The 26,155-nt window shown below is 36.2% G+C and overlaps 1 protein-coding gene across 1 annotated transcript in view; it reads right to left on the reverse strand.

Annotated features, from left to right (window-relative positions):
• Positions 1–1,890: 1,890 nt before the first annotated feature.
• LOC145668896 (GTP-binding protein 10 homolog) overlaps positions 1,891–26,155 on the reverse strand; it is a 39,045-nt gene continuing 14,780 nt past the window's right edge. Inside the window, exons 4-7 of the mRNA XM_081737166.1 lie at positions 15,536–15,754; positions 12,446–12,684; positions 7,108–7,231; positions 1,891–5,055 (exon numbers count right to left, since the gene is read on the reverse strand). Coding sequence (XP_081593292.1) covers positions 4,838–5,055; positions 7,108–7,231; positions 12,446–12,684; positions 15,536–15,754 — 800 coding nt within the window. The 3' untranslated portion in view covers positions 1,891–4,837. The remainder of the gene's footprint in view (positions 5,056–7,107; positions 7,232–12,445; positions 12,685–15,535; positions 15,755–26,155) is intronic.

The following is a 26,155-nucleotide window of genomic DNA, read 5'->3' on the forward strand; positions in this document are numbered from 1 at the left end:
TAAGGATATAACTCGGAAAGTAAAGTAAATCTCAGGTGTCTCATATTATAACATCTTTACCATATGACAAAACCTAAATACCTTGTGCGGTTGCTAGATCCAGACTGGTTTTTCAAGGATAAACACAAAAAGAAAATATTTTTTATATAGGAAGCGGTTAAAAAGTTCTTGTTGAACAAGGACTAGATACGCTTTTTATTTCAAAGACAAAGAAATAACTTTGTATTAAAGCGAGATTTTACAGATAGATTTTTATTTTTTGGCCTATGTAGATACATGTATATATTATACATATGTATATAACTATTATCTATATATATTTGTAGAGTACAGACTTAGAATTACGTTGTAAGACTTGCGAATGTTTGTGGCTGTATGATGTAGATTATTCAACAGTTTATGTATTGAAGCATATGGCATTGTAAATGAACTTGTGTTATTGAGTGTAAATATGTTTTTTTAAAAAAATAAACATGTAAAAATGAATTTGTTTGAAATTTGTGTTTTCGTGTATTTATTTACCTTTTAGCTTTTCCTGTTATTATTGTAACAACTCACGAAGAAATACGAGGGTTGATCAGAAAGTAAGGTTACAAAGCCTGCAGTGAAATGCCGACATTGTCTCCATATCGGTTGAGGCACTTGTCACATCATGGGATGAGTTTAAAGATTCCCTTCTTGGTAAAAATCCTGCCCTTACGTGTTCAGCCACGTTGTCACGAAGTAATTTAGCTCCTTGTCTGAAACGAAGCGATGGCCTGCTAGGTGTTGCCGAACGACATTCCGAATTCTGGCCTCAAATGCTGTAACGTGATCCTCCTGTTGTCCTGAATCAACTCCTCCACGTGAATTGTGTTCAAATTTGTTGATGCCGTACTGGGTCGGCGACTGCGCTTCTCGTCGGTGACGTTTTCTCTACCAGCTGCAAACTTTCGAAACCATTCTACGACATGCTGATGATACATTACAATCTCTCTGTAAACCTCTACCAGTTGCCGGTGAATTTCAGCCGCGGTTACATGTTTCGCCCACAGAAATAGAATAACTGAGCGGACATCTTCGCGGGACCAGTTTTCCAAACGTGTCGCCATTTGTGTTTACCTGCATCTAGCGCTGTAAGCGGCCGGTGGCTGAAACTCTGTACAATTGACAACTCTATGATACAATTACCACACACTCCTCATTTCTCTATAATATACGAAACTCCAGAAATATCAGCCTTGTAATCTTAGTTTCCGATTCTCCCTCGTAACTATAAAATTAAATATATTTCACGAGAAAACAAAGGCGCTTTGCCACTCGTGCCTTGGGAAATGAAATGAAAAGGAACGTCTAGTTTTACATTACACGATTATGTCCTGAAGGAAACGGATGATTATAAAAACATAAATAAAAAATCACGGTACAATGTTGAAGGAAACGGAAAAAACTCAAGAATATCTACAGACACTATGCTGTCCCACTAAAAACTCACATGGCCTTGGATCGAATCCAGGGACCTTTTTCACCACTGATGAGCGTTCTACCACTGATCCACAGTGTCTTGGAAGTGATGTATGGTCAGCACATCAGCTTTCCATCGCTGTTAATGCCAAGTTTCCAGACTGGAATTCGCTATTTCTCTCATTCAAGCATCAGAAATGGTTTCTTTTGTACACTGGTACGTAGTAATGACCACACGCTCATCTTGTGGGTATCTTTACTTACGTCAGGGTAGTTTAGTATGCTAAGAAAAGGAATTAGAATAACTGTAACTGTCTGTAGGAAATTAAGAATGAACTATGTAATATCATGTAAAGAGATCCGAACATATCAGAAAACTGCATTAAATGGACAGAAAACTTGAAACTTCAATGAAAGAGGAACAGTATGCAATAAAATTACTTTTAAGTAATATATAAACTATTTATTTAGATATTTACATGTATGTACAAATGCTAACAACACAAAATTCTTGTTTCAAGATTAACTTGTGTGACTGACTCTTCAAACTGAAGATAACAATCATGTACGTCACTAATAAGTAGACACAAAATATGCGCATTACTCTACACAGTTTAGTAGTTTCGTATCTAATAAAACTCCGGCAAATGTTAAACTCTAGTTTTGTTTCTTTATTACCTAAGTATTGGTAACAATTGTGGAGCCATTTTAATGAAAACAATTGAAAGTAACACTTGCTTGTAAAATTGATAAAAATTTCTGGGGAAAAATATCAGGATGGGCGGCTGCCGGATTCGAACTCCGCATCTCTTGACTGTGAAACAAGAATTAGCTAAATGCTTACCTACGCACGATATAACTGCTATATATATTTTTTATATATTTTACATAGAAATATGGCAAATAATGTTTTAAAACAACAGTTAAACGAAAATGAAATTAAATTAAATCTTTGAGTTTGACGTCCCACGGTTATGCCGGTTAGGCTAAAGGAGACGGTGATGATGAGAGATGAGTGAAATGGTGGAATGAAGAAAGTGGGAGGAAACGGGAGAACCCCGAGAAAACCCACGAGCACGGTGTTTGTCCACCACAAAGTTCACTTAGCGGAGGCTGGGATCGAACCCGGGACCCCAAGCACCAGAGGTGAACGCTCTACCACTGAGCCACCGCGCCCCCTAACAGTTAAACGAGTTTTGGGTTGAGTCAAATATGTAAAAATGACATTTTCAATAGTTTGCAAATAACTAATCAATATTTCTAATCAACAGTTAAGAACTTCCGGTTCACTGCTTAATTTGTATAAACTTAACTTCCAATTTAAATTATACAAGAACGTTGATATCTTTTTCACTACCTGGCATGCGTGCTCTCTTGCAGTGTGCGAGCTCCCTGCGGAGGCTGTTTCCATTAGTTTGGCCCCATAGTCTTGGAGCGTAAAACGAAAGTAAATATATACCTCTTGGTATACTCATCTGTACATTTTACTTTTAAATCGACTAATATCAAGTAATTAGTGCCAAGTCACTCGCCGGGTGTGTACAATCCTAACTGGGAAGCCTTTGGGTTTGACTAAAAGCAGGTGGATATATAATACGTAAGGATAGATCACGGGGAAATATGAGGGTCAGTCAAAAACTTCTCGGAATTTTAGGTACACTCACGTCCAAAATTATTGTCTCATGTCTATAAATATGTTGTAGGAATATAATTTGATAACGAATTCGTCCGGTATTTCTTATAATGTTAGTATGTGTATAATCGGCAAAGACATGTATGTGGCAAATCTCATGTCAAAAGAGCAATAAATAAAAACAATACAACGAAAATAAAATTTTCTTGCCCATTTAGCAACATTTTACTTTACTCATTATAATTTTCGTATTTATAATTCTTTTCCTATGAAATTTACCACAAATATACATTTTCCGATTATACAGCATAGTATCAGTATTAAAAGTACCCTGCAAAATCATTATCAAATTATATTCTTACAAGAATACAGTTATAGACATGCGTCAATAATTTTGGACATGAGTGTACCTTTTTATTACTACACTATAAGTACATATTTACTTAATCGCCTTCAAAGTAGGCACCTTCGGAACACACACACACAGACTTGTTCCATCGCTCCTGCGATTGGTGGAAACATTGACGAAAGGCCTCTTTTTGTATCTTCAGAAAATCAGCCGTCGAGTTGGTTTTGATGTCTTCTATGATGACGAAACGGGTTACCGATGCTGTTTTGCTTAAAGCATTGTCACTGTAAACGGACTTTAAGGTTATTAAAGTAGGTATCTGAAGCAAATTTCGCCAATTTGTATAAAAACTTGATATTGACGCGTTGCTCGAACTGCGACAATGCACCAATTGATCACCACATACTCCTCCGTTTAAGTACACTACTCGTAAACTGACTGTTATGCCCTGTTCACACTTGTCATATTCATAATTAGGCAACCCAAGAACTTTACACTATACAAGATTCATTGTGATTGCATCACAAATGCCAACAGTCCGGGAACTTTATGACCTCCCCTCGTATGATATGCCTACGTTCGATTTCCAATGGGAGCTCTTGTGGTTCGAGTAGCACGTTAAGAGTCTTCATCCCGGTGAAATTAAAATAACCGCTAATTTTACAGTAATTATGTGATATCTTCAAATAGATAAAAGATAATTGAAATGTGGAACAAGAGCGCCCTAGACAATATTATTTTACATGAGAAACCGTTATCACGACTCACTTATCTGCTTTTGATTTCGAGCCATTTTGAAAATCGGCATTTATTTTCGCGTTTCTAAACAGCTGAAAACGGAAAGCCACTAGGTGACTTGTGATAACGGTACCTCACGCAAAATAATATTGTCTAGGGCGCTCTTGTTCCACATTTCAATTATCTTTTATCTATTTGAAGATATCACATAATTACTGTAAAATTAACGGTATTTTAATTTCGCCGGGATGAATACTCTTAAACTCCGCACTGAAAAGAGACGTTAAACTTTAAACTAACCAACCAGCAAATTATGACTGGAATGGATTAGGACAGGATACGATTCACAGATGGACTTCTATTTCTGCAGCGATGAATCTTCCCGTTTGTTGGAACTTGATGCTGAAACAGGACTATTGCATTCTCCTATTTTGTTTAACCTTTCACAAGAACACTATTAGCACCCCACTAACACAATGTGAAGCAGTTCCCTCTGATCACGAGAGATTTCATACGGATCTTCGTACTCACCTTGTTCACGAGCACGCCACTCTGAGTTATTATAAAGCATCACTGCCCAAAGATATATGTATATTTTTTTCTGAATTCCTCATTCAAATTTTATCATTAATCTACATAACAAGAGTATTGTTTTTTAAAAAAACTTAAAGTCTTTATACAAGTTTAGCACTAACTTCATGTGTTAGGTTCGGCGGCTTCCCTACAAAAGCATCCTCCTTTTCCATTTCATGGTACAAGTCCAAGAGTTCACGAATGCGAATCTTTAACTTTTGCACTTGTTCCCCTCCTTCTTTGGCAGACACTGTCATCACTTCGTCGAACTCAAGAAGTTTACTCGGTCGCATTTCTTCTGGAAATTCATTCACTGCACCTACAACAAAAAAATTACAATTAAACTTTAACTTCATACTTTAATTAACCATCGTATCAATAATTCAATACACTTGCTTTTTGGTTTAACAGACTATAGGATTTGAAAATATTGTACAGTCAGCGACAAAAATTCTTACCGTTCGGTAAAATTTATTTTGTGAATAACGGTGGTATGGCTTGAACGTACAGAGAATTACATTCTTTTTAATTTACTGAAAACTGTACTCAAATGATTCTTCCATTCTGAAGTTATTTACGAAACTAATTTCAGCAAACGGAAAGAACTTTTGTCGTTGACTGTACAAACGGTAGAGAATATATCATAAACATAAAATGGAACACAGCTTCATCATATGAATACATTTCTCAATTAACTACCACAAACATTACATATACAGATAACAGAAAAGTATTCTGACATATATTATAACAACCAATGTATTATAAATCTATTTCGAACCGGACATAGAAAATACAACTTCCTCTTATGCGAACATATTTCATAGAGGTGCGTAAATACACTGAGGTGCTATTGAACTACTGATAGGAAGCGTTATGCATATGTAGTGCATGGACGTCTCTGGCAAGGGGAACGGGTACCTCCCAATATTTTGGAGAGGAGATGAAATGGATCAATTCAGAAAGTAAATGAAATGAAATCTTTAAGTTTTACGTCCCACGATTATGCCGGCTAGGCTAAAGGAGACGGTGATGATGAGGAATGAAATGGTTGAATGAAGAAAGTGGGAGGAAACGGAAGAACCCGATAAAACCCACGCACACAGTGTTTGTCCACCACAAAGCTCACTTGGCGCGAAATGGGATCAAACCAAGGACCCCATGCACCAGAGGTGAACGTGATGCCCCTGAGCCACCGCGGCCCCCAATTTTGAAAGTATTTAATTCTATATGGAAGAAGTAAAGACAGGCAGAACAAATGAAAGTTATATCTATTGTTAAGTATTAGGTTGGTATGATTGAAATGTCAAGTGGCGTGTGCGACTTTCAATTTTTTTTTTAAACCATACTTCTTGGTTACTCAAAATAATCTCCGCTTGAGCCACACACTTTTCTCATTGCTCAACCAAGAACGATTGTATTCCATTACAAAGGAAGATTGAAGAAGGGGGAAATTATGCATAGAAAGTTGATCTGCGAATTAAGAAGAAGGGAAATCTATAAATATAGGGAAATATACAATAGAAGAAAGGTGAAAAGAGGACTTAAAAAGCATAGAAAAATTTTAATAATGCATATGAAGGTAGATTTCATGGAAATGGAAGATAGATTTCATGGTTGCAATAGAGAACTGCTAAGACAATATAGAAACACAAAATTGAAATGAGCTTTCAATGAGCAAATTGCAGCTTGAAGGTGGAAAGTATACATTGAGGAGCCGAGAAGATAGCAAGAATAAACTGAATAATAATAATAATAATAATAATAATAATAATAATAATAATAATAATAATAATAATAATAATAATAATAATAATAATAAAGTATTTTTCCTTGAAAGCTATCAATTAAGCAATTTAGATTTATAATCAAAACAAAAGGAAATTTTCGTAATGGTTTGGAACAAAATCCGACTGTTTAAAACTGATAAGATTGCATTATAATTTCCGTATATTATGACTACCATTTTTACGTCGTTATTGTCTGACCAAGCCATTGACGGGAAATATCTTTCAACCGCTGTAGCATTTCTTCTTAAACAAAATACCTACAATCTTATCAAATATTTATTTTTTTGCAATCTGTGTCTATTACATTTCTTATCTAAATAGGAAAACTCACGCCACGATATTTACTGACTTATTTCATAATTTTCATATATAGTTCAAGTACTAATTGATAAAATCTAGGACGCTAAACTTAAGATATCAGTTTTTTTTCTGAATTTGAAAATTCCCTAAAAAATTGATAAAGTATCTAACATTGAAAATTGTTATTCGCATCATATATCAAATAATCTAATATCTTCTTTTCATTACATAAAAAGATGTCTCAGACAGTATTAAAAAAATTCATAAAATAAAGATCTAACCTTGAAGCTCTTTTAGTTGTTCTTTAAGGGTTTTCCATTGTGCTTCCGCACCGTCAGTGTCCATTTTGTTCACTACCAACATAGCTGGCTTTTCTAAAAGATCTTCTTTATACAATTCTATTTCCTGTAAAGATAAACAAATGAATAAAATTTCACAATTGTACAATATATGAATTGTTATCACGAAACGCCTATTATGTACACAGTGGAGAAAAAAGTAAACACCTACCGAAAATTGTAACTTTTGTAAATATTAATACGTTTTTATGAATAAAAATGTATTTTAATACGTAAAGTGATACAAAGGGCATATCCACTTTGCTATAAGGAGCAGATTGTGTCACGTGATCAGGTCAAAAGTCATGTTGCGTGCTAAATCGAGTCTGGAGATTCCAAATCCACATGTCAAGCACGTAACCTCCATGTGTGGCGCCTTGGGTAATTCGAAGAATATGCATATACTTTATTTTTAATTTTACTTAAACAACTTGACTTTTGACAATGTTCTACCCATATTTACCTCAGGTGCTTTACATCGTTTATAACCTCTTCATTATGTCTTTGCATTAATCTTTCAATTAGTCATCTTATTAAAGTTTTTGAGATATGTGGACGACTTCAATTTTATTTTTCATTGATTTTCCATTGACTTTAATGTTCATGTTTCGTACTTTTTGACTATGTTCCATCCATATTAGGACAATTTACTTTTAGAATATAGAATCTAAATAGTCTCTTCTACATTTAAGCTGAATTTAAGCCATCCCCCTCTTTTGGTTTCTGAGATAAGCGGAGGAATTATTTGTTTTTCATTGATTTTCGACTGACATTATTGTAAATGTTTCGTGCTTTTTGACTATGTTTCATCCATATTAGGACAATTTACTTTTAGAATATAGAATCTACATAGTCTCTTCTACATTTAAGCTGAATTTAAGCCATCCCCCTCTTTTGGTTTCTGAGATAAGCGGAGGAATTATTTGTTTTTCATTGATTTTCGACTGACATTATTGTAAATGTTTCGTGCTTTTTGACTATGTTTCATCCATATTAGGACAATTTACTTTTAGAATATAGAATCTAAATAGTCTCTTCTACATTTAAGCTGAATTTAAGCCATCCCCCTCTTTTGGTTTCTGAGATAAGCGGAGGAATTATTTGTTTTTCACTGATTTTCGACTGACATTATTGTAAATGTTTCGTGCTTTTTGACTATGTTTCATCCATATTAGGACAATTTACTTTTAGAATATAGAATCTACATAGTCTCTTCTACATTTAAGCTGAATTTAAGCCATCCCCCTCTTTTGGTTTCTGAGATAAGCGGAGGAATTATTTGTTTTTCATTAATTTTCCACTGACATTAATGTTAATGTTATGTTTCGTGCTTTTTGACTATGTTCCATCCATGTTAGGACAATTTACTTTTAGAATATAGATTCTAGATAGTTTGTTCTAGTATATTTCAGCTGATTTTAAGCCATCTACCTCTTTTGGTTTTTGGAATACGTGGAAGAATTATTTGTTTTTCATTGATTTTCCATTGACATTAATGTTAATGTTCTGTGCTTTTTTTTTTTTTTTTTTTTTTTTTTTTTTTTTTTTTTTTTTTAACTATGTTCCTTCCATTTTAGGACGATTTGCTTTTGGAATACAGAATCTACATTTGAGCTGAATTTCAGCCATCTTCCTCAAAAGTCTGTTCACATCATTGCAATCGGAAAGGTTCTTTAATCATGTTTATTTTTCTAGTTGTAGACGAAGACTGAAAATACGAGAAACATTTAACAATATGTGAAGAAGCTCTGCTGGTCTACCAGTGTAGCTTTCGAGATGGTGACGAAGCACCTTAGCGCACACAGAGTCCGCCGCGAAAGAAAGAAATCTTTGAGTTTTACGTCCCACGCCTATGCCTGCTGGGCTAAAGGAGACGGTGATGATGAGAAATAAATGAAAATGGTGGAGTGAAGAAAGTGGGATGAAACGGGAAAACCCTGAGGAAATCCACGCACACGGTGTTTGTCCAACAGAAAGTTCACTTGGCGCTAGCTGGGATCGAACCAGGATCCCATGCACCAGAGGTGAACGCTCTACCACTGATCTAACGCAGCCCCAATTTGTCGAGAGTTAAACAACATGGACTTTACGTAACATAGACATACTGGGCAGGGCTGTGAAATAGCTGAGGGACCGCTTTAGTACGACGACAATGGTGCTGCGAATATGCAGCATAGACTGCTGATGACTGGAAACAGTGTGATATTGTCAAATGAGTCATTCTTCACCTTATTTCAAACCACGAACCATGTCTATATTTGGCGGACACCCTAACAAGCGTATGATCTACAGTGTTTTCGCCCAATCGTGAAATATGGCGGTACTTTTGTGATGCTGTAGGTTGCATTATTCTGGTTTTCGTTGAGTCCTGTGCTGACGCTTGTCCCGCATCACTGTCAGTGATCATGTCACTATTTTAGGGGACCATGCTCATCCTATAATACAGATGTTGTTTCCGAGCAATTACATCATGTTTGAAGATGATAAAGCGCCCTTTCACACAACTGAAGCTATTACGGTGTGATTTGAAGAATATCGGAATGAAGTTGAATATCTCCCCTGGCTTGCTCGATTTCCGAACCTGTACATAATGGAACATCTGTGGTCTATCTTGGAGACACGCATGTTTCTGCCCCCATCGTCTCACACGGATGGAGATGCACTGCACGAGAAATTATGTAATATTCTAATCGCTACCATTTATGACCTCTCTGATTCCATTTCACACCTTATCAAATCTGTTCTGAGGGCGAAAGTTGGCCGAATGCCATATTAATTTCGTAAGTTGTTTTTTTTTTTTTTTTTTTTTTTTTTCAGGTGTTCCATTAAATAGATATATAATACATCATAATACATCATAATTACTAAAGAATGTTCATGTAACTTGTTAACTGATTATACAATAAACCGTTCCATATACAAATTGGTATGATAAACGGGCGATCTGCAGATGTTTGATAAGCGCCCGCATTAGATTTCTCAAAAGGTGGCAAACCTTATCAAAAAGTGATTATAAGGATTGAAGCAGCAAAAACCAGCAACGAAGGGTAGGCTGGTTTTTAAATATGAACAGTTGCTAGCAAAACCAGGTAAAATTCTAACAATTCAATTCCTTTTGTAAAACTTTAGAACCGAGATAACTATTTGAACTATTTCGTACTAACAGATGAGAAATATATTCACGAAGAAATTAAATGTCGACTAAAAGCAGGGAATTCGTTTTATTATTCAGTTCAAAATCTTTTGTCGTCGCGCATTCTGTTGAAGCTTAAATTATATAAAACAATAATCATGCCTGTTGTTCTGTATGGTTGCGAAACATGGTCGCTTACTCTGAGAGAAGAACGCCGACTGAAAGTATTTGAGAACAAGATCCTGAGACGAATATTCGGTCCAAAGAGGAACGGGAATGGGGAATCGGAAACTTCATAACGAGAAACTACATAATATATACGGTTTACCAAACATTGTTAGGGTCATTAAGTCTAGGAGGCTCAGGTGAACAGGTCATGTAGCCAGGATGAAAGAAAGTAGGAACGCTTTCAAAATTTTAACTAGAAGACCAATCGGAAAACGAATATTAGGAAGACCTAGGCGCAGATGGGAGGGCAATATTAAGATGGATCTCGCAGAAATAGGAATACAAAGTAGAAACTGGATCTAGTTGGCTAAGGGTAGAAGTCAGTGGAGAGTTTTATGAACGCAGCATTGAGCCTTCGGGTTCCATAGGCCATAGAGTTAGTTAGTTTTAGTTAGGTAACCATTTGCATACACATTTCTGTAACTCAAAGAAGGTAGTGTCGTCCACGTTTAACAAATTGTACTCAGAGCGAATAAGAAAGCACGACTGGAGATACAAGAACAAATTTATTTCCATTTCTCACATGTACTTATATCAACACAGTTACATAGAAGTTACGGAGAAACTGTGTAGATAGCATATTTTTGTTGATGACTGTACCAGTGTATGTTGTAGAATCAGGCTTTCCAATGCTAATGAAAAAAATATAGGAAATGACGACGAAAAGATATAGGTTTCGTGAAGCTGTGAAAAAGGAACATTTCAATTATCCGATAAGTAGAAATAATAATAATAAAAAAAATACATGGAAATTACACAAATTGTTATATGAAACTAAATTGGTAATTATCTTGTTTCACAATTTTATACGAGTTTCTTAGTGTTTTCGTACATAGCTCACCAGTACTAAGCAACAACCATAAGGAAAGTGTGAAAAAAAAAGTTTGTAAATATACGTCCCCTAGATCCTATCGTTTCTATGTTAATTCCTTTCTTTTCAAATAATATACATAAGTTGTAAAAATCAATGCAAAATTCATTTAAAAAATCACAAAACACATGATACAAAGAGTTGGTTTGTTAAGTATCTAAATACACAAATGCACACAGAACCTAGTGCATCTAAGGAAATATATACAATGGTAAAAGTATCAGTTACACTTTTATTTTCTTCAGTGTCTGAATATGCTTATTTCCGTTTCTCTTTATTTTGCTCGTCTTCAATTTTCTGTAGTTCATTTATCTTCAAGGATGCGGTCTGGATCATTGCCTGGGCAACAATAACGTCAACCATGTGCTTTTATGATAGCGCAGAAGATAATATATATAAGCCTTTAAAATCACCACTCCATAGAACTTTTTAATGAATATGACGAAACTAGTTTATTTTTTGTTCCATTTTGTAGATGTATGAATACTTTTTGCGCTAACTGTATATTGTTTGGTATAATTATCTTTAGACAATAAGCAGGAAAGGACGAAACACAGAAGAGTCTCCATTCAACCACCCTACTGAGAAGACAAAAGGCCCTCCAATCCTCACATCTTATTTCCTTATGTTATTTTCACAAGTGGAAGTAGCAATGCCATAAAAATATAAGCGATTTCGTTAAAATGTAGGAAATATAGAAGTTTATAGGCAGAGACGCAAATACATAGGAAAAATAGGAAATATAAGAGCAATGGAGAATCTGTAGAATCCATCCGAAATGCATAGAGGAAGCTACGACAAGTTGCTAGTATGATTCCAAGAGCTGTCACATATTCCAGCGGTTTCCACATATTTTCCTACGAATTCTGCAACATACGCTGCAACACGTTTGAAAATCAACAGAGCTTCCTTATTTCTTATATTCAAGGTACATGTGGTTCGAAATCGTCTAATATATTTTTGATGCTGAAAAAATATAAAAACGGACACTAAATTCCGAATAGTAAAACATTTTACTTATTTATGATAACTGCGAGTGTAATACTCACCTTATTTAAAAGTATGATTGTTTCAAGGCACGAGCGATGGGGATATTTGGGACTAAGCCTAAAACCATTGATGTCTACTAGAAATAGAAGAAGTTTTGTTCGTTCCACATGCTTCAGAAATTGATGACCCATTCCAATATTCCTAGAAGCCCCTTCTATTAATCCTGGTAAATCAGCCATCGAGATTTGTCTTTTGTCTTTGTATTCCATTATGCCTACATTTGGTCGGATTGTTGTAACTAAAAAATAAATAAATACATAAACACATGCAATGAATATCTTATAAGCATTACTTCAGTGTGTACATGTATATTTAAGAAATGAAAGCAATATTCAGGTATTTTCTAACGCCTAATTTATACCACAGGTGAAATTGCACTGAATTTCTCGTAGTTTCTGTGGATAAACGAAAAATATAGTTACCTATTCTATTTAACATTACTCAGACTGGTATTTTTGAATGAAAACTTTATATAACACTACACCAATTCTTCACATAAAAAGGTTATTAATCTTAATAAAATAATGTTAATTTAAACAAACACACTTTATATGCGTTAAAAACAATAACTTTATTTTCAATAAGCCAAGCTCATAATTTTGTAGCATCTTTTCTTGTTTAGTTTGTTATATTTCATTTCACTGTTTGTTTTATATTGGAGGGGATGGGGGAGAAAGAAAGAAATAAGTCAAAGTTTAATTTTGTGTCTGCTTTCTAAAATTATACTATATTTGAAATATACATATTAGTTATAAAAATTCCCAAAAGTAAAGCTAAAATTTTGCCACACGTCGTACTTTTAACTCTGAGTTGTTGATTCGATGTTCATTTCGTAACTTTCTAATCACTACCCACCTTTGGGATTAAGTCTAAAATCTCGTGAATCAACGAAGACACCCTTACTCAGCGCTCACATACAAATACTATGACTATTTACTGTATTTCCAGCTTCTTTTAATTAGTTGCATAGTACAAATACGAACTCTACATTTTATAGATGAAAATTAATGTAAGGAATATCTTTACGTAGGACTATTAAACATTCAATCAAAAGATTTAACTGAAAAATGATATTTTGGAGTACAATTACTCCGAACAACAAAGTTATAAAAATTATTACACTAATGCTTTCAGTTCATCAGGAATATATGTACCATCTTGTAAGTGTCATGAGTCTTATATCAACACGATAAAACGTAATATTATATTAAAACCAAGATCATCAAAAAACTTGAAAAGATAAAAACCGAAAGCTTTGCCTATTTTATCTTGTGTTGTCTTAAATTCTTTCAGACTATTGTAGATATATTTATGCTTGTATTTACTTTATGTTTTCGTTTATTGGGTGAAATTTTTGTTCAGAGTTTCTCAAAATATATTCTCCATTCCTTCCATCTTTTGAAAGATGTTAACTAGAGTTCTATTTGAGATTTGACAAGCAGTAATGGTAAGATTCTATTTTAATAACAAAAGTGACTCTACTACGTCTGTATCTTGTGAAGTGAAAATATAGTTTTCAGGAAAGATTCTTTCCCCTTTATCAGCCACTGTAAACAAACAAACAAGCAAGAAACGAATTCATATACACAATAGTCAAATTTAAGAGCACAGAAATTGTAGATTCTTCACACGAAAACAGAATATAATCACTGTCTAGAAAGCACTCATATAAGTAATTCGTCAAAAACTAGAGCATACGAGATAACCCCAAAAGTAAAGTCACCTGTTTCTTTTTTAAAAAAAAAAAACAAAGAAACGTTTAATTTCAATAATGTTTTAAAGTAATTTTAAAGTTTGTACATTTATTTATTTTTCTACATAATTGCTATTTCGGTCGATGCATTTTTGTAGGCGCCGTGACAGCTTTTGTATGCCTATATCATACTAGCTTGCAGTTATGTGTTTGGGGAAGCGCTGAACCTCATTTTTCACTTCGTTGTCGTTGCAAAAGCGCGTTTTGGTCAAATGTTCTTTCAACTTAGGAAACAGGTGCTAGTCACTGGTTAGTGACTATTTCGTCGAAAATTGACGGTTTTCCGCACCTTTCTTCGCGATTGGCGATGAGTTTCAATTGGTTTAACGTCTTTTGCGTTAAAAAAACTTAAAAAAAAAAAAAAAAAAAAAAAAAAAAACTACGCGAACTTCGCACTTGGCGGTAACGCCCAGCGGAGCTCCATTATAGCCTTTCTATTTGATCTGTGCCCCTTCTGGCGCTGCAGTCGACGTGTGCTTTCCCGTACCTCCCTCAAAAGAGGAGGGAGAAGTTGTTGCGGCCGAGATCTTTCAATCGTTAGATGCGGAAGCATTGCCAAAATTAATTATTTCACGGGCTTCGCTGTCCTCTATCTTGTTAGTCATTCTAAGTAGCTTACGATCTTCACTCGTCAAGATCAAACGATTGAATGACAAATTGGCAACACAGCTGAGATCATTCACTTCTTTTCCGTAAGCAAAGGGAGAATTTCCTCCGTCAGAGGGTGGCGAGGGCGGGGCTGAAATATAGTTCGCATACTTTCCAAGGGCATAGATGAGATAGACAGGCTCTACACACGGCTGCCCTAAGCCAAAACTGAGTGTCCCAATGAGGTACACACAGGCTTGCTTGGGAGTACGGGGAAACAACAAGCGTAAGAGTGTTGCCAACAGCCGTACGAGAAATTTCCCTGAGTCTCCAGCACCTTGGAGACTTTACTTTTGGGATTACCCTCATATAAAATTATAATAATATAACTGAAAAAGAGAACAACAATGGACATTCACTGTCATACATTCTCCTTATTAAATTTTAAATATTCTATCTTATTCTCTATTTAGTTAAAAATAATTTCACAGTAGTTTTTGCTCGATAATCAGTATAAATAAACGATCTCCAAAAAGTAAGAGATCAACAAAGTCACTTGTGGTTCGCGTGATTCCAAGTTCAATTTGAGATATTATACACTCATTATTATCGAACAGACAATAAACATATGATATAAAACCAAACTAAATTAACCAAACAATGAACATAAGAATTAATTTATTCGAAAATTTAAAAATATAGATAGAACTGACATTTGAACATTCATACTTATCCATGGCTCACTTACATGGGTATGATGCAATTTTGGGTTTTGCATTAGATATAGCACGAAGCAGTGTAGACTTCCCCGCATTCGGAAATCCAACAAGTCCCACGTCCGCGATCAATTTTAAATCCAGAGTTATCGATTGTGAAAATCCTCTGGAACCACTGTAGCATGAGGCAGGGTTACCACCAGCTCCTCCTGGCGCCACCAAGACAGAAGCGCCCTTCTCATTTAGTTCTCCTTGTAAAAAATACATATATACATTTTAAACTTGTAATTATACAACGCTATAATTACTATTGTACTATTTCTGTGATTACTATATATACAAGTTAAATACTTAGGACAATAAAAGAATGTTCTCAAGTCAAAATAATATTCTAATCGGTGGATACATACCTTTAAATCAAGTATTTTGTTCAATTCATAGATATTTCCGAACATCCCATCTTTTAATCAGGAAGTAAGAATTCTATTTACTTCTTAATAAAGGTCAGTTGTCGGAAAGAATTAAATTAACAGTTGATAATACATTACAGAAAAGAACAAACTCCCACTAGATTTTTTTTCCTTTTTCTTTAATGGGAGAAAACTATTTTTTAACTATTGTTGGCAGGTGATAATGTTTTGTGCCAGGAATTGAAAGAAGGGTACACTAGTACACCTGTTGAAGAAAGATATTTAAAACTTTTCGAACGTGCGAAAACACCAAGAGAAAAAGGTTTTGAGAATTCGAAGAAAGTCGGTTCATATATTCTTTCCATACAAAGTAGTAATACTTATGTGAACGGGTATTTTTATTAATGAATGCTGCTTGAACAAAAGAACGGGACCGACTTAATATCTCCACAGTTAAGTCCGAAATTCAAGTTTGTTTCAACTTTGAAGGAAAAAGTAAGAATGGAAAGTGCAGTAACGTATTTAAAGAATTCTTGCAGAACAAGCGTCTATTGAAAGCCGCTCGAGAAGCAGAGAAATATCAATGATGCAAGAATTTTAACATGTAAATGTAGCTTTCCAGCTTGCTTGAGCCAAAGATGCCTAAACGGAATTAATAAATTGAGTTGTCATATGTGGAGAAAAGGTTTACAAATTCATAAAGTCCGGCTTTCTAAGTCAATGTATCTGGCTATTTAATCATTGCCTTCTGGTTACCATAACTATTGTGTTGATTTTCCATTTATTTATTTATTTCTCAGAGCTAGACGTTCGATTTTCAGTAATAGAAAATAGGTTATTGCTTTTCCTGTTTTTTTCTTCATCTAGAGATGATAATCGATAGGCCGTAATGTTAGTGGACATTTTTTAAAAATGCAATAGAAACCATAGATGTTCATTTTACTTCGACCTCACTCACCCTCGCCCTCGCAGTAGCAGTTGGCCCTCACCCTCGTTCACCCTCGCCCTCGCGAATTGAATTGTCCATCGCCCTCGCGCGCCCTCACCCTCGCTGTCGAAACCTGTCCTCGCCCTCGCGCACCCTCGCCCTTGCCGTCGAAGCTTGTCCTCGCCCTCGCGCACCCTCGCCCTCGCGGCCAAAACTTGTCCTCGCCCTCGCGCACCCTCACCCTCGCCATCGAAGCTTGTCCTCGTCCTCGCGCACCAACGCCCTCGCTGCCGAAACTTGTCCTCGCCCTCGCGCACCCTCGCCCTCGCTGTCGAAGATTTTCCTCGCCCTCTCGCACCCTCACCCTCGCCATCGAAGCTTGTCCTCGCCCTCGCGCACCCTCACCCTCGCTGTCGAAGCTTCTCCTCGCCCTCGCACATCCTCGCCCTTTTCGTCGAAGCTTTTCCTCGCCCTCGCGCACCCTCGCCCTCGCGATAGGAGTTGTCCATTATCCTCGCTCGCCCTCGCCTTCGTGCTCAAAACTTTTCCTCGCCCTCGCGCACCCTCGCCCTCATATCATTGAGGGCGAGGGTAATTGAGGGTGAGGAGACCTCGAGAGGGCCTCCTTCGTGAGGATCAGAGCATCAATTATTCAACCTATTTGTTGAATTATTTCCTTATCGTCAGTGGCGGATCCAGGGGGGGCGATCGGGGCGATCGCTCCCCCCCCAGAAGAGGAAACTTCTTTATTTTATATATACAAATAAAACGCATCCCAGAGTTTGGAGCTCTTAAAAGTAGCTCTAAGTAGCAGTATTACAACCCACCACCCCCACCAGAAGTCCGTTCTGGATCCGCCCTTGCTTAACATACGTCCTAAAGAAAGGAAACTAAACATATCATCGTATAACTTACTGTGGAACACCTAAAATGGAACAACTGTTACAATGGAGATCTCGGTCGATAGTGACGTTTACATCATTTATCAACAGTATCCAATGCCTTTACTTCAAAATGTTCCTTGAACTACGATGCAAGCATAAGTATTCAGCCACACAAGGGCGGCTCTCATGAGGGTGAGGGTGAAATCAATGTTTGATGAGTGGCAGTAGAGTGACTGCTGCGGACTATCTGTCAGAATTTGACAGTCAACACGTTGGCCATCCCTGATGTATGTAGCGTAACTGAGGAATTTGAACAAATTCAAAGGGAAAGATCTAAAGAGCTTAATTTTGAAACTTCGTCAGCAAACAAATAAAATATTTCAGAACACTATTGTTGAATTATCACTCGGAAATATATACCCACTCTAACCTATAACATGAATGACTTCATTGATTTGAATGTGAATCTAAGTTAATTGGTATTTTAAAATATAAACTGAAATGTGTCAACGTGCTTGTAAGGTTAATTTCGATGCTCAAATATTGTTAATATTCACCACTAATAGAGATACATTTGTCCTACCTTAACAATGTTAAAATTTTGATTTTTTTTCAATAATTGCCATAAATATGAAACTTTGTCTTAAGAAACTACCCTAGGGGCCAATTTGTGCACTTTATCACTTTGGTCTTGGTTCATTTTTGGCAGCTATCATTGTTGGAAAGTTTATTTTCAGTAATTCCCACAATTATGAAATGATATCTTTCAAACGTTGTCTCAAGGATTCCTTACACTACAAATACGTAAAGGCAAATGAAAAATGAAATCTTTAGTTTAAGATCCCACGACTATGCAAGCTAAATGCTAAAGGAGACAGAAGTGAATGATGAAAGAAATAGTTGAATGAAAATGTGGTAGGAAACTGGAGAATCCCCAGAAAACCCACGAACACGATGTCCTCCACCACGAACTTACTTGGACGGGAATCGAACATGCGACCCTTCGAACAAAGGTAATTTCTCTATCGCTGAGCCACCGTTCCTCCCTAAATGGCACGCTCAGAGTTTAGCGCCTCCAGGGGCCTTGGAAAGATTATCGAGCCTAAAATGATTTAGCACTGCCTTTTATAAATCCACCAATTCAACAATTAATAATGTCGTGCAAACTTTAATACGTGCAAACTTTAAGATTGTAGTAATGAAAGAAAAGATGAAATCTTTAGTTTAGCGCCCCAGAGTTATGTAACTGCTAAAGGAGATGGATGAAATTGCAAGTGAATGATGATGAAAGAAATGGTGGAACGGGAAAGTAAGAGAACAAACCTTTATTTTCTTTAGCACAAATAATTAAATGTGTAGATTATTTGGTTTCCAGAAATTTTATTATAATTAGCAATTAAAAACTGAAAGGGCGATCACAAACTTTTCTTGCCCAGGACCTCGCAACAATTTGTTACACGCTGCCATACGGTACATCATTAAAACAGGAGTAGAGTGACTGAATTATTTTGCTCTGTGGTTGAAAAGTAATAATGCAAAACAGACAATTATTGACTTGAAGAGATAGGATAGTTTAAAAATTCTGACTGGGGAATAAAATCTTCATTTTTACGTCCTACGATTATCGCAGTCTTGTAGCCAACCTGGAACAAAAGAGATTCAGCCCACTGAAGATTCTTTGCGAATATCATTTCAATGTGAATTTCGAACAGAGATCTAAGCTTATCTTCATGCTTACGTTACGTCAAACAACTAACATATAAGGTGGAAATTATTCAACTTTTTTCATAAGATGTAATCCAGCTGACTAATTAAAATTTTATAAGCTTTATGTGTTATATGTTGATTGATTAAATGTTGCACCTGATAATATGTAGTCGTTACTGCTTGTTACATAGTATTAGCGTGTGTAATGGTTGTATGGGGGAGAGGAGTATTTAAACGCTAATATTCTAAAGTGAAATATTTACATAAAAATTAGGATAATTAAACATTTTCAATAACTCCCTCTTAGACTTCGACTCTGGTTATAGGTCGATTACCGGTGATTACTGAAAGTTAATGATATTGAAATATACAAAGAAAGTTAGTATAGTGTCTAGCAAGCATGTCTGCTTTGCAGCAAAATTCTCAGGTTCGATTCCCTTGAGTGAAGTTTGAACGCATTATGGTGGTTCGGATCCTACCATAAACTATAGATTCACGTGCCATTTAGCATCGGCATCGGTGATGAATTATAAAGGGACATTAACTCTAATACGTCAAAATACAGACAGATCGACTGATTCCCAGATATTAATAAGTAAAACTTATATTTTCCAAAACAGCAAATTACGTTAGTAGAGTGCTATTTTTTTTCTAAATATAGATCATGAACGGTTTGAAATTGTTTATTCTGTTGTGTGAGAACGTTTCTCTATAGTTAGAATTGAGGACATCCTCGAAAGTTCCCCTTCGGGAGGATGAACACTAAGAATCATGAAATTATAGGTGTAAACCTGAATGCAGTTTTACCCACTTATCTCAATAGTAATCTATGTAAATGTAAGGTCACTTGACCAAAGGCTTAGATAATGTCCCCACAACCTCCACGATGCGGGGCCACCAACTCCAGGGATGTAAAATATATAGAAAATGTTTAGAAAGTAGAGGCGAATAACTAGGGGCTGCAGCGGGCAGGGACTGTGTTGCAATAATAGACTATCAAAAACTTCCTGCTCAAGTCCTAAAATTTCACACGGCGTACACCATAGTCTTAAAATTTTCACAGAGTATACGCTAGTCTTAAAAATTTCACAGGTTATATATGCTAGTTTTGAATATAGTACTACACGCCTTGAAGCAGAAAGTATGCGCAAATGACTAAGATTGAGCAATACACCTTCGTATACTCTCGACTACACCCCTGAATATATGCTTTTATTTTCTTAGTTTGCTTACATACGTGTGACGAAAATCTGGGAGGAACGCGACCACCCAAGCCCCTCGTTACGACGCCCTGATTAGATGAACCATAGCCGAATACTTCAGGTAGTTTTGCTTCTTTATTTCTAAGTTTTCCTATGCTTTGCTGACTAAATATCGGTTGTCAGGGAGCTTTAAAACTTGCGATATAGAACCAAATCATTCTACTTTAATATCCTATTTTGCAAATAATAATAATAATAATAATAATAATAATAATAATAATAATAATAATAATAATAATAATAATAATAATAATAAAAACGTCGATAATGAAGGGTAACAGATCACAGAAAGAAGCCTACTGGACGCCCAAAATAGTCTCCCTTTTCAAGACTGTACGCTGCATATTCTTACACTATATTAAAAACGCTTTCAGAGATATCAATCTTAAAAAAAAAAAAAATAAAATAAAATAAAATAAAATAAATCTTTAGTTTAACATCCAACGGTTATGCCTTCGATGGCTAAAGGAGACTGATGGAATTGCAAGTGAATGATGATGCAAGAATAGGTGGAATGAGAAAACGGGAGGAAACGGGAAAATCCCGAGAAAACCCAAGTATACGCTATCGTCCTCCACGAACTCACTTGGCCTGGGATCGAACGAGTGACCCCTGAAACCAGAGATTGGCTGTAGCACTGAGCCAACGTGCTCCCGTCCAATAATACCAATCGTGTTATTCGTTTAATTGCAATAAATATTTTCGTTTTTAGTTTTCAGTATTGACTTAATAGTTTTGCAACTGGGTACTTGGAAAATGGATAGGATTTCAATTAAAAACAGTTTGTGGGCTGGTCTAGATAGTTGCGATTTACACTTAACGTAATTATCTTAGAATGAGATTTTATTTACAAAATTGACAATTCAATTAAACCATTAACAGTAGTGATTTATAAGATAATCCTAATTTAAGATCAATTAAAATTATTGATCAACTAATAACTGACTTCGATGAAGTGGATTACACTAAGTGTTATCAATTTACGGTGTCTACATTTAATTCATTTAAAAAGTTCGTTATTGAATTCTTCGCCCTCGCGCCTTCGCTTTTCCTCGCCCTCGCGTACCCTCACCCCCGCCATCGAAGCTTGTCCTCGCCCTCGCGGATCCTCACCCTCGCTGCCGAAACTGGTCCTCGCCCTCGCGCACCCTCGCCCTCTTCGTCGAAGCTTTTCCTCGCCCTCGCGCACCCTCATCCTCGCCATCGAAGCTTGTCCTCGCCCTCTTCGTCGAAGCTTTTCCTCGCCCTCGCGCGCCCTCGCCTTCTTCGTCGAAGCTTTTCCTCGCCCTCGCGCACCCTCACCCTCGCCATCGAATCTTGTCCTCGCCCTCGCGCACCCTCACCCTCGCTGTCGAAGCTTTTCCTCGCCCTCGCGCACCCTCACCCTCGCCATCGAAGCTTATCCTCGCCCTCGCGCACCCTCACCCTCGCCATCGAAGCTTGTCCTCGCCCTCGCGCACCCTCGCCCTCGCGGTCAAATCTTATCCTCGCCCTCGCGCTCCCTCGCCCTCGCGTCACTGTGGGCGAGGGAACTTGAGGGTGAGGATGCCCTCGAGAGGGCCACCCTCGCGAGGGTGAACATCTCTGATAGAAACAGACAATAGACTGACCACTCACTATAAAAAATTATCGTCGGTCAATTCAGCAATCATTTAGTCAATACAGATATGTACATGAGGATATGTGAATTCACACGTTAATACAACGAAAATAAATAAATAAATAAATAAAAGCATGACAAAAAGAAATATCAAAGTTAGAATCAGAGATCGCATTAAACGAAGTAATAAACACAAATTCCACGTGGTCTTGGTTCACCAAATGATACGTACCTTAAAGCAATTCTCTAGACAATTCAAACAATCAATTTCTTATATTCCCGCGATGACTTGCGGCTTCGTGGTCGACAAATATAATATGGACACATTTTCTCACTATCTTATTTCTAATTACTTCATCACTTTACTTTACGTTTATCATTTTCTTCCATGTAATGATATACTTGTGTTAGGTCTAGCCAAACATTTGTTACATCATAAATTAAAAAAAAAAAAATAAATAAATAAATAAAAAAAAATAAAAAAAATACAGGTATTAAGTAACTCACTATAGCAAAATTAGAATAAATAAATTTGAATCCTTTTTAGAGACGTTCTACGAATTCAACTACTTAATACTGATACGGTCAGTTTATTTAAACTATTGGATATTATTTAATAATAATAATAATAATAATAATAATGAATCGAATTCGGGAATCGAACCCGGGACTGCTCGCACGGAAGGCGAGAGCGTTAGCGACTACGTAACGAAGAAAAATAACTCCAGTGAAACCTCTGAATAACGGACACCAATGGGACATGAATTTTTGTCCGTATTACTGAGAGATGTCCGTTACAGAGAGGTTACAGAAAGTCAATTTCTCACAACAGTAACTGTATGCAGTAATATACACTAAATGCATTATATATGAGCGTAATTACGTAAAATTCTATATGAAAATACTCTTATTTAGTACGTATTCGAATTACTGGGAGGGATGAACGAGAAATTAATTTCTGTTAAATAATACAGAATTCTCTATTTTGCACTGCATCAACTGATGAAGAATAATATGCCAAAGAGGTTTGGATATTTTAGTACATGGGAATTGTTTGTTTTGTTATCTATGGAATTGTCGGGAAAGATGCAATGCCCAAAGGAAAAAGGATTGAATTTGTTAGGGAAGGGAAGATCTTTCGCATAGAATTCTTGGCCATACGACTGACTCTGCATAAGTGTTATTGCTTATAGAAGGTTTTCTAGGATTTCCACCAGAAAGCAGTTTATTGCGGGCAGGAAAGAAAGAAGGATTTCAAGTTCAGCTTGAAGCTGTTCTGTTTGATGGTTCACCAATTCTAGACTCATGATAGATACACTTGTAGGGAAAAGACTTTTCTGTCTGCTGTAATATATCGCAGAACCGGGAACAATTCTGTCGGTTATGAAGAGGTTATTGAAACGTTTGGGGAAAAAGAACTATCCGCGTCCATATCTGAGAGTGTTCGTAAAAGGGAGGGTTTTGTCCCGTAAGAAAACATATATTTTGCTGAAAAAAAAAAAAAAAAAAAAACTGTCCATATTATAGAGGTGTTCGTTAAGGGAGGTTTCACTGTATTGTTTCTTAAGTGAACTTCTATTTCAGTTCCTGCAGGGTCATTCCATGTCAGTTCATCCAGGCCATGTCACCCACCGACTCGGAATTTGATGATATTTGGTACACTTGGTCTACAACCACCAAAACTAACTTCAAAATTTCAAAGTTCTCGCTCAACCCGTTCCTATGTTATGGTCCATCAAAATTTGGACATGGTAGGCAAAAATTTCTACTTGCGACAGCCGGAAATGGTGCATCCAGGTTTAAAATTTCCCTAGTAACATGCTGATATGAATCCTTTGAGACAACAGACCTATCCATTCCGATGCAAAATTGTCTGTAGATTTCAAATCTGTGGTCAGATTTGCCATATCATCAACCTAAAGTGCACTTTTGTACAAAAAACTAGTAAAAAGTATGCTTGAAAAACAAGCCTCAACTAGAAGTACAAAAATGGCTCTATTTCAAAAAGTACCAAATTCACAGAAATAATTCCTAGATATTCTGAAAGAGGATGAAATTTCCTATAAAATGAAGTGAAAATCGTTTTGGGTATTTGACTTATTGCTAAAGAAGAAATAAAAATGCAGTTTTATACAATGTGCAGGTAATTGTAATATTTTCTAGCACTCAAACACACTTACATAGGCCTATACATTTCATTTTTTGGCAAAATTTTTCCATTTCTGTTCAATTAATAATTTACATTTATTACTCAGTTGGTATTGCCTACCAGTACGAGTAAAAGGAGTCTTAATAACAGATAAAATGTGCTGTACTGGGACCCAATATGTGTCAGCTCTGCTAGGCCAATAAAAGGATGCTGTAGGTCCAGCTGGGTGCATGAATTTTATATTTATATCCGCATTACATTGTCAGCATCTACTTCTACTACTAATCCGATATACCACCAATTATCATAGATGCATGCTACAAAGCAATTAACTTTGATGTCCTGGAAAGCCAACTTTTCCAACTGATCATATCCTGGTGCAAAGTTAAATTCTAAATCTGGTGTTTCATCTGTACTCAATCGTCTTGCTGTTATAACTGTATTTGACTGGTACAAACTTATGAAAACCTCTTGTGCTGCTACAGTCTGAGCAATCTGGAAACGATTTGCTAACACACTTCTTTTTATCTCAGCTTCAGGTAGATAAAAAAAAATGTAATTTTCGACAACTGATGCTTGCAAAAGTCATACATTTGTTTTGGATTTGTTATCTGTTTTTGAAATGGCCTCTGCAGATTTGCCTTTGTAACACATCGTTTCACACTGCCACCAATCCCATCGCAAGGTGACTTGCCATGGCTGGTGGCAAAGAAAGACCAACAAGCAGATATTCCAATGTCTTGGAGATGATGGCACAGATTTAAAAAGCTCTTATAGTTCTTATATTGTGCAGCATACCCATCTGTTACATATTCGACCCTTTTAATATGTGGATATTACTCTTTAAGAGCGACATGGTTTCAGATTGGACTTTATACATAAAAGGCACGTCATGATGTAAGACATCAGATAAAAAACATAGAGATTTCTCAGTTAAACGGTTAGTTTCAATAAAATAAAGTACAACAGGGTGTAAGGAACTTGACACATGACTCCAATGGTAAGTCTGTGTCTCATTTTGCAATATAAAATCATAATTCTCTGCAAAGTCCATCAATATAATGGCTTCATCATGAGAGAGATTTTGTTTACGTTCCTTTAGGTAAGTTGCCTGCCTCTTAGCAATTAAAGAATGAGGTATTAATCCTTGGAGCTTCTGAACAAAATGATCAAAGAATTCTGGAATTGGTAGTGTTCTTTCTACTAACTGACTACGATCGACATTGACCCACTCTGCAAAGTTTACCAGCTCGTCATCCCAGTACTCCTCGATTTTGTTTTGGAGAAATTCTGTTATTTTACTGCTATCCTGGGGACATTTCACATACACTCCTAACATACAATTTCTATTACTTTTATCACACACCATCAGTGAAATTGCATGATCAAGATCTTCCTTTTTTAAACTAATGGCATGCAACAATAAATCTACATTTTGATGAGTAGTACACACACAGACAGTGTGTGTACCTGTTGAACCTGCAACAACACACCATTTAGGCCTTAATAAGCAGAATTTGGAAAACCCAATTTTAATATCAGAATATTTTTCTTTAAAAGCAACGTAAAGCTCAAATATTAGTCGTTTTTGCATGTGGAGATTTCTTTTAACACTCACAAAATCTTTTCTTCCAGGAAGTATCCGACTAAATTCGTCATCTTGATAGAAATTTTGAACAAAAAGTTACAGTTTCCTCAGGTAGCCTTTTCCC

The sequence above is a fragment of the Thermobia domestica genome, chromosome 13 (assembly GCF_964235325.1).
Source record: "Thermobia domestica chromosome 13, izTheDome1.hap1.1, whole genome shotgun sequence".
NCBI classification, from domain to species: domain Eukaryota; kingdom Metazoa; phylum Arthropoda; class Insecta; order Zygentoma; family Lepismatidae; genus Thermobia; species Thermobia domestica.